The following is a 9,639-nucleotide window of genomic DNA, read 5'->3' as shown; positions in this document are numbered from 1 at the left end:
CTGGAATCTAAAAACACTACGACACATCTTAAAAGGCCAAAAAGAGAGAATCCTGCACAATAATAAAAATACAGATGTAACCCAATTGAATCTCTCTTCCTTCAACGTGGATTCCCAAATTAGTGGGATTCCATTTTCCTCCTCTAGAAATGCGTCCCCAAACTAGGAGAGAATTTTTTGAATCCTAAGGATTCCACACTGTAGTAAGTTAGAATTTCCTATAGTAAGATGGCAAGATCTCTGCAGTGTTCAGATTACTAAGCCAGAATCTGAACTCCAGTACTGCTCAGAAGAAAGATTTCTCTTGCACGACTCAAGCGTTCTGGGTAGAGGAGGGTGGATGCTGATGGATGAAGATGTTTTTTCTCGTCTCTCCCTGGCCTCTGCGTTTATGCTGCGCTCCATCACTGTTAGATGACTCAAGAGACTCAATAGATGACCTTCAATTCAGACGTAATTCACAATCAAGTTAACCTGAGTGTGGCTTTAAAACCACCCTTTGATTTCCTGTGTTTACTTGCCTCTTAGCCTACAGACAGCTGGAAAACACTTTGAAACACTATCTTTTGTTCTGAGCTTTCTGAGTGGTTCTTAATCTAGTTTTGCTCTTCCCCCTAGTCATAACGTATGTATGAAATGTATCCTTTGGGGCAATCAGAAGAACAAATCTATAAAAATCCTTTTATTACACATGTATGGAAGTAAATCTATATATCTCTGCGGAAGAGCTGATACTGGCTTGAAGCACAGAATGTTCTGAAAAGAAGCCATGTGCAGAAATAGCCACCGCGTTTGTCTAAAGCACGTTTGGGGACATCTGGCCTGCGAATCCCTTTGAAGCAGAAGGATTCCGAGTTTGAATTGGAACGCGTGAGTCCCAGAGGGGGGGGGGGGAAATCCTTTTCTCATAATGTCACAGAAGGTCAGGCAGCTGAGGGCCCCAGGTGCCCTCGTGACGCAGGAGGCCTGGGTAGAAAATGCCAGCTTTGATGGAAGGAGCGTGTCCGGGGTTACAGGCCCCAAGCTCAAAGTGTCGCGCTCCCGCGGCGAGGCTGTCGGGCGACCCTGACCGTGGGGGGGGCCGAAGGACAAAGTGCACGAACGGGCGAGGTGTCTGCTGGCACAGCCTTTGAAGGTGGGAGTCCAGCCATGCTGGGCTCTGTGAGCACCCCCACCCCCACCTCACTCTGGAAGGCACCTCACCCACCTTCAGTCCCCAGGTTGGTGTCCGTACTGGGCTGCGCGTCTGAACTGTCCCGACAGTCCCTGCTTCCCTTCGTGTCACGCCCCAGCCTCTCCCTCTTGCCTTCCTTCCTGCTGGACGTCACAGAGGCCCCCCCCAAAATCTGCCCCCCCCACTGTTGAGAGGAAACGTGATGCGAGAATGGCTCCAAGGGGAATGGCAGTCCCGATCTCGGACTGGTTCCTACGTTTCGGTAACGAAATAAAATCCTCGCCGCTGCAGAAACAAGTGAACAAATTTCGAATGAGTCACGACGTCGTGACCGCATCCGAATTCCCCACAGATGGCGACGTGAAGCGGCCCTTCCTGCTCACTAGTCACTGTAAGGGCTGATGTAACGGGATGTACGAGCGGATACGTGCAGGTTGTGCAGCAGACATTTTGCCGCAGAAATGTTCGAACAAGATCTGCAGGCAGAGCTAAAAAGTAGTATTTGTAGACAAAACCGTCTCAGTTGAGTGTAATATTTTTACGGGGTTAAAAGCGATGTATTCACAAGCCTCCTTCTTTACAATGTGATAGGGCTGCACAGGCTCAGAGGGAATAGGGAAACTCCACTCACAGGGCACCCCAGGCAGAACTGAACCCAGGTCCCCACAAGCAATTGCCATGAACGCTAAAAATTAGTTCTGTTGTACTATTCAGTGAAAAGGGATTATATCAAAACATAATCGGCCAGGTCCTTCATAGGAGATAATGCTTTCTGTATATGCAAAGTACATCCTTTTTTAATATCTTGATGCCCCAATTTCCTGTTCTTTCCTAACCTTTCCTAGCCAAAGAATTTTAGCGTTGAGCACCTCTGAAAATCTGAAAAACATTGCCATCGTACAAAACTGTGTGGCCTATAATCTATATCAGCAGAAGGCGTTTTTGAGGGCATCGAAGGGCATTCACATGGACCCATGACAGTATAGCGTTGTAGTTGTTAAGGGAATGAAGAGGCTGCACACTCTTTTGGTTTCACATTATGGGAGCAGACGGCACAGTGATAGCAAGGGAACCCCCCACTGCTTTCACCCAGTGTGCCCGAATATAACAGACTACCTGATGAGGTGATATATAAACACAGCAAATGAACATTGGACCTAATACAATGAGTTCACTCAATCGATCAGTTCAAGTTTTATTATCCCCTGGGGGGGGGGAGTTTTTATTGGCAGATATACAGTACTGAGAGAGGTTACAAAAGTGCAAATTAAGCGCACTTTTATATATCCACCAGTAATGATTCATTATCCCTCTGAAATGTTGTTTTGGTGATCTGTTAAAACAAATCCTGCCTTGAAATCGGATTTTTTTTGGTCTCACAGCAGCATCACGCGTCATGCATGATGCAGGAAGGCCCACGCCGGTGATCCCTTTCCCCGCCTGTGGGCGGTCAGATGAGACACGCGAGAATGGCGCCTGTCGTGACCCCTCCATGCTGCACCGCTCTGGTGAGGGCTGCCCCGCATGCTGAGGTCACTGGTGTGAGCACTGCTCGTGCAGTTAGCTTGACTTACCCAGCTAAGCTTCCAGTTCATGGCCCAGGTTCATGTAGTCATGTGAAGTGGCTAAGACTTCTTCTGCCTTGAGGATTTGTTTTTTGCAGTGGGGAAGTGACATACCAGCACCAATTGAAAGCAATTAAACGAAGTGCTCTGTGGCCCATGTGAAAAGATTAGATGTGCTGCCACAATAGAATTCCACGGTTGGCCATTAGCAGAGAGATTTTGTTTATGGCACAATGAGGGAATCGATTGTAGTGATGGAACCATGCATGGTTCCCTGCTGGTCATGCAGCAGACACCTCGGAGTTTATTTCCCTTCATTATAAAAAGTATTAAATTAAACCTGAATCTAAGCTTAATTCAGACACCTTAAAACTACACATTACAATCACATTCAAATGATCTTGATAAAGATTGTAGCAGAGATCACCCATATTTGTTTGAAAGGCAAAACTGGGGGTTAAGTGGTATGTTTTGGAATTTGGTGGCTAAATTCATCTCTCGGGGACTGAAAAGCAACGAAGGCCATTATTGACGAGGGAAAGCAATTTGGAGAATGAGCCTAGTTACGCCAAAAACTGACAGAATCCTCAGCTGCCCTTCAAAAAAATGGTTTGGTTCTTAGAAGGTCTTGGATGCAATAAATTCTACTGTTATTTTTTTGTGGTAAGTGAAACTGACGAGTTCTTTATGGTCTTTAACGATGGAATGTGTTACCTGTTTCTTCACTAGCATCGTGTCCTCACAGGATGAAGGCTACCCGCTCCTGCTGTACCTACAGAGCCAGGTCTTCTCGTAGACAAGGAAACAAGGTGAACAAGTTCTTAGCTGCTCGTAACTCATCTGCAGTCTCTCCCAGCGCCTACCTTCTCTGAGTTTGGGCCGCCAGTCTCCATGGCAACAATACACTGAATCGGCTTTGCAGAAAGGCGTAAACCTGCAAGCATCCCCTCTATGACAGGCTTGCAGGAATGAAGAGCACGTTCAGCAATAGACTGATTCATCCACGGTGCGACAGGGAGCGCTACAGGAGGTCATTCTTGCCGTCTGCCATAAGACTGTACAACGCATCCACCTTGCGTCTGGGCAGAGGCAACATCGACAGCGACCTGTTTCTGGACTAAACGCATCTACACATCTACTGCTACATCTGTTCTCTTTCTTTTTCTTTTTCCCGTTTACAACCACTTTTTGTGCAATATATGCCAGGGACCTGTGCAATACATTTATATTTATATCTATAGTTACTCTGTGTTCTGTGTACTGTTCTGTTCTAGTTTGTTCTTGTGCGTCCGGACTGTGAGTAACTCTTGTATTGTATTGTATGTATTGTACCATTATTATATAATTCGTTACACTGTGGCTGTGTTGTGTGTGTTAAGCTGCTGTTGCACTGCAATTTCCCTCACGGGATCAATAAAGTATCTATCTATCTAAACAAAAGCAGTAAAAACGTCGGCTCTGCTGCGGCAGCCGCCTGCACCTTCTCTCCAGATGTTTCCTTCAGAGACCTCCCGCCCCTGCGCCCGTGGTGCGCCAGCAAGTTGCACAACACAGGTAGCGCAACGCGTGCAGCACACCGAGCAGGCCGTAATACCACGGACAAGATCCAAGTTCATCCACGGGCCAAGGACTCGAGGCTTGTAAGAAAAACACAGCACTTGGGCGGAGATTATCCGTGGTGTCAAAGCACGGAGAACCCGGAGCCAAGGATTCACTTCAGGCTGCTGACTGGATCTCATCCACGGGGTAACGAGCTTGACGCAGTTTCCACTGTTGTCGGATTCAGAGCTGTAAATCAGAGAAGGTGTTTTCCGACTCATTCTGTTTGAATACTTCAACAACGGACGGCGGGGAGCCATGGTTGAGCCACACGGGGAAGAATCTTCAGGTTTCATAGCATAAAACAGGTCACGTGGAAATGCTTCCGGTGTTTCCCCGAGGTGGAAAGCAAGGAAAAATGTCCCCCGTCACGGAACTTGTAATTAGGGTGGAGAAGTGCCTCAGGCACACTTTGAGGAATGGTTTCCTGACTCCTTCTTTTCAGGCAGGAGGCCCTGGCCTGTGTTTTCCTGTGGGAGACAGCCCCCTCCAGAATCAGCTCATTATTCGATCTTCCGCAGGCCGCTGCTGAAGACAGACACTTCTTGCTTCTTAGATCTAACGAACAAACATCTTTTTTTTTTCTTTAATACACTGAATTATAATGCTTTACGTAATATTTTCATTAAAAGTGTGATACTTTATTTCATATGCATGACAACAGAATTCCACAATATAGAAATAGTGCACTTTTTAGCAAATATACTTTTAAGAGACAGCAGCATGATTGACATGTACAAATATACACATTCAGTTCTTACAGGTTATACAGCTACACATTTTATAAATAGTGTACATACAGCATTATAAACATTTTCTCCTAAAATAATAGATTTATATATATATAATTTTTGGGCTCTTCTATATCAAAATCATATAGTTTCAGATGATTATGGCAGCGGTGATTTAACAACCTTAAATGTCAAAATGTTTTTTTAAAAAACAATCACACCATCATTACAGTATACAGTATGTGTACAGATGTCTAAAATTTTAAAAAACTAAATTCTTCAGATTACATATTTCTACTGTAATGTACTTAATTCATAGACATGAAACCTAATCAGTTTAAGGACGGCTCTTTGCTCTGCAAAGTCTCTGCGTGGTGAGATGACTACTCCCCAAATTCCTGGTTGCTTAATAAGTACATTTCTCATATCAATAAGGTAGAGCATCTCGTAGTAATTTAAACACAGGCTAAAATCCTTGCAGGCTCGAAATTACTTTGCCCTCTTAATGAAGACGATCTGAATCCATCCACCTCTTTTTGCCCAAAGCCCCCATTCTGAAAGGAATTTTACAGCCTTTTGCTCTCCTCCCCGATGTAATTTGTAGATGTAACTCCTTCTCCTGGCCAGAATGTTCGAGATCAACTTAAAGGATTTCATCTTCAGCTCCTTCTCCGTGTTACTGTGGATACTTCTGTGGCACAGCAGATGTGTCTGGGAGCCAGGGAGGTAACACTGCCTGACACAGGAATGTCAACAGCGGAGTGTTTCGTGTTTTGACCGAAAAGTTTTGTGTCTTTCTTCCTGCTATTTTAAAGTCTGAAATGTAACTGTTAACATCTTTATTTATTAACAGGAATTGTATTCATTCTCTCTGGCATGTGTCACAACAAGTATAGAGAATTCCCAGTTGCATTTTACAACATTTAAGAAAGGTTACAAATGGGCAGAAGCCAGTAGGCTCATCTGGCCTGTTAGGTGGTGAGTAGCTCTGATCCCAAGATCTCACCCAGCTGTGTCTTGACAGAAGCCAGAGGATGAGCTTCAGCCACATGGCTGGGCAGCTTGTTCCCCACTCCTCCCTCAAACAGCCGTTGAGTGGAGAAGTGCCTCCTGTTCTCAGTCTGAAATAAAATACCTTCTGTCTTGGAACACGGAACCTTCTATCCAAAACTAAACACATAGTAAGACGTATTTTATATTTGCAAAAAGCATTTATTTTAAAAGTACTGAAGATCCTTTTTGATGACTAGGACTAACAGACATTCTAGTTGTGGAGTATGACACAACATATATAATAAATTTAATAAATATGATAACTGGAATAATAGTGTTCGAGAAAGTGGAATGAGTATTGCATTTTCTGTCATCTCTCCGTAACTGTGATAAAATAGTGCAGTGCTTTCAAAGCATACAACACAAAACACTCTTGGTAACAGGTCCTGTGTGCACTTGTCATTGCGAGACCATCTGAAACATACTGGAAAATATAAATTACAGACTGCTGACTGTGGGAATCCCCCACATATGCATTACTGAGACACTCAAGCCTTGAAAGGGGCATCAGCTGGCTGATACAGAGCAGAAGAGTGAATTTCCAGCGTCAGAAACACAGACCTGTCGCATATAAAGCTGTACAGGGCGATTCCTTCCCCTTCACACGTACGATTCCTCAGCAAAGAGCATCTGATCAAAGTCTTCAAACTTGGGGTCGCTGCACCTCTTACTCTGCCACTCCCTCTTGCTCTGAAGGACCGCACGGGTCACTTCCTGAGTCTTTTTCAAACAATTCTCACCATCCGTCTGGGAGAAATAATCCTTCACTGCCTGGGTGGCGGAGGGCGAAAGGCAACAGCTGGGCTGTGAATCGGGATCCAGGCCCCTGCAGCTCGCGTCCACGTCGGAGATCCTGAGCCTGTGGCCCCGCAGAACCCCGGCCGCCAGGTCTTTGCTTTCGCTAGCGGGCAGAGGCCTGTGCTGCCTCTCCGGGTCCCAGGAGAAGGGCGCCCCACGCGAGCCGACCCCGGGCTCGGAGGAGCGTCGCAGCGCTGGGCTTCTGGGGCACTCGGTGCCCAGGGTGAAGGACTGAGACTGCTGTCTCCTCATGGAGTGAACACACAAGGAGACACCCTGCCCATAGAACACAGCTTCAGGGAGCTGTCCCAGATCACCGTCTCTAGCCGGACTCCTCTCTACTTTCAGGGTTGGCGGTCTGGGCTGCAGAGAAGCGTCTGTCTGCTGGCTACCACCCTTGTTGCTCTCTTGCTCACGCAGGGGCCTGAGGTCCTTTACAGCGAAAACTTTCTGTCTGGCCTGGTAAAATGGAGGCTTTGACCGATAAATCTGCAGTATGGCTTCCTGATAGGGCGTTGGTTTGCTCTGCTGTTTCGTGCCTCTGTCTGCCGGCTCTCTGGCTATTTTTCCAACTTCCTGACGAGCGTCTTCCACGGGAAGTCGAGGAGTCTCGCTGGGAAGCGGGCTTTTGCTCTGGTTTGTGTCTTCTTCCTCTTCTTCTGCGGCGCAGCGCCGTTCTCTCTTGCACAGGGACCAGCTGCGGTCTTTCTTCAGCCACGTGTTGGGGTGCAAGCTGTGGGGGCTCCTCTGGAGCGTCCACTCGCAGCTCTCCTTGGGGCAGCCGGCCGGTCTCAGCTTGTCCGGCCTGGGGCTGCAGCGCAGTGCGGGGGACAGCAGGCTGGGAGACCGCGGAGACAGCTCGCCCTGGGCCCTCGGGGCCAGTGTGCCGCTCGGGAAGCAGGGCTCGGTGGGCGTGAAGACGGAGTGGTCGGAGTACTGGGAGAAGGCGCTGTCCAGGGAGCTCATGGAGGAGCCGGACGGGGATGTGCCGGGCGAAGACAGGCTGGAGCAGCTGGTGGCGGGGCAGAGGTTGAGCCTCAGCGGGGGAGGCTGTTTGAGCTTCAGGCGGGAAGGGTTGTGCGAGTCCCTCCTGTCCTTGCCCGCCCGTCCCAAGTCTGCGTCTGTGTCTTGGCGGCAGTCTCGCCTCTCCAGCTGTAAGCCGTGGAGCTGCTCCACGTAGCCCTCTTCGTCTGCGGCGATCACGGCGTCGTAGCTGGCCTTCCGGACCACCGGCTCGTGCTCCTCACCCGGCGGGCCCGAGCCCGACGGCAAGAGGCAGAGGGTGGGCTCCGAGCACCGGCGGTGTCTCCTGGCGCCCCTCGGGTACAGAGAGCCTTTCTCCAGCGGCTCCCTGCCGGGCTGGCTCTGCCGGGCCGCGGGGGCCAGCCTCCTGGATCGGGTCAGGGGGGGCAGCCGGAGGCGGACGGGCTCGGCTTCGGGCTGGTCGAGGTCGCAGTCGCTCAGGGTGATGACGGAGTCCCTGCTGCGGTTGTCCTGCTTGTCCTTCCTGCCCAGCTCTGGGAAGGGAGAGTCCGTGTCGTCGTTCAGCTCGTTTTCCAGACTGTCGTAAGAGGAGTCATTCATCTGGAAGTAGGATGCATCTGGGCCCGGACAAAAGGAAAGAAAGTGTCAGCACGGGGGGATCCACACCCACACGACATTCAACATACTCTAAGGTGTACCCAAGCACTTCTGAAAACAGATTCCTGTACATTACGTTTAAGGGCAAATGCTTTTCTGTGTGTTTTCTCCTTCGGATGAGACGTTAAACTGAGATCCTGACTTTCTGTGCACATTAAAAATCCCAGGTGTTACTCAGGTGTCCTGGCCACATTTCCCCCTGGCCTTTACCAATCGTGGCCTCCTAATAATCCCCCTCTCTGAACTGGCTTCATCACTCTGCTCTCCTCCCCACTGAGAGCTGGTGTGTGGGGGGAGCGGACTGGTGCATCATCCAGGTGGGGCTGCACACTGGTGGTGGTGGAGGGGTTTCCCATTACCTGTAAAGCGCTTTGAGTGGAGTGTCCAGAAAGAGCAAGATGTAAGTATAAGGAATTATTATTATTTATCTCTTAACTGTTGTAACCTTTATAAAGTTTCCAATTTACTTTTCCTGGATTAAAAACTATTTTCAATACATTCACAGGTACATACGAAGACTTTAATTGTAGGTAGTGTTATATAGCCAGATAACCAATTTCTGAAAAATTGAGATAATCTTTTCTGTCTTGTTTTACAGTAGCATTTTATAACACTTAAATAAACACCGTAAAACTAAAATACTCTTATTATTAGACACATCCATTAGGATATGTAAAAAAGTTGTCACAAATAACATTTCAGCCCTTGACTTATTCCACCAGTACCTAAACAAACAAACATGAGTTCAGAGACCTACAATAATGCAAGCATCAAAACGTTTAACATGCTCATCTTTATTTTTATTCTGTAGGTAGATCTTAAAGTTACACTGGTTGGACTTCCAGGACAAGGAAGTTTACAACAACAGGTTAGCAAAACAACCTTAGGTTAGGGTATGAGAATGATGGGATCCTATACTAATTTAGAAAACATTGTTTTCCAGATTTCATGGAACTGATAATGGAAATCTTAAACTAATTCCTTAAGAGAGCATTCCGAAGAAGTCAAAGGTGCCAACAAAGAGCCCGTGAAATGACTAAAGGTCAAATACCGCGGGATAAAAAAATTCCATACTGAC

General features: G+C 47.5%; 1 protein-coding gene across 2 annotated transcripts in view; it reads right to left on the bottom strand.

Annotated features, from left to right (window-relative positions):
• Window positions 1-4,957: 4,957 nt before the first annotated feature.
• Window positions 4,958-9,639, bottom strand: part of arhgap20 (Rho GTPase activating protein 20) — a 42,752-nt gene continuing 38,070 nt past the window's right edge. For both annotated transcript variants that reach the window (XM_088914636.1, XM_088914635.1), the window contains exon 15: window positions 4,958-8,521. In XM_088914636.1, the coding sequence (XP_088770762.1) occupies window positions 6,723-8,521 (1,799 nt within the window). In that variant the 3' untranslated portion in view covers window positions 4,958-6,722. The remainder of the gene's footprint in view (window positions 8,522-9,639) is intronic.

The sequence above is a fragment of the Atractosteus spatula genome, chromosome 4 (genome assembly GCF_055471065.1).
Source record: "Atractosteus spatula isolate fAtrSpa1 chromosome 4, fAtrSpa1.hap1, whole genome shotgun sequence".
NCBI lineage: Eukaryota > Metazoa > Chordata > Actinopteri > Semionotiformes > Lepisosteidae > Atractosteus > Atractosteus spatula.
This window is presented reverse-complemented; position numbering and strand designations above follow the sequence as displayed.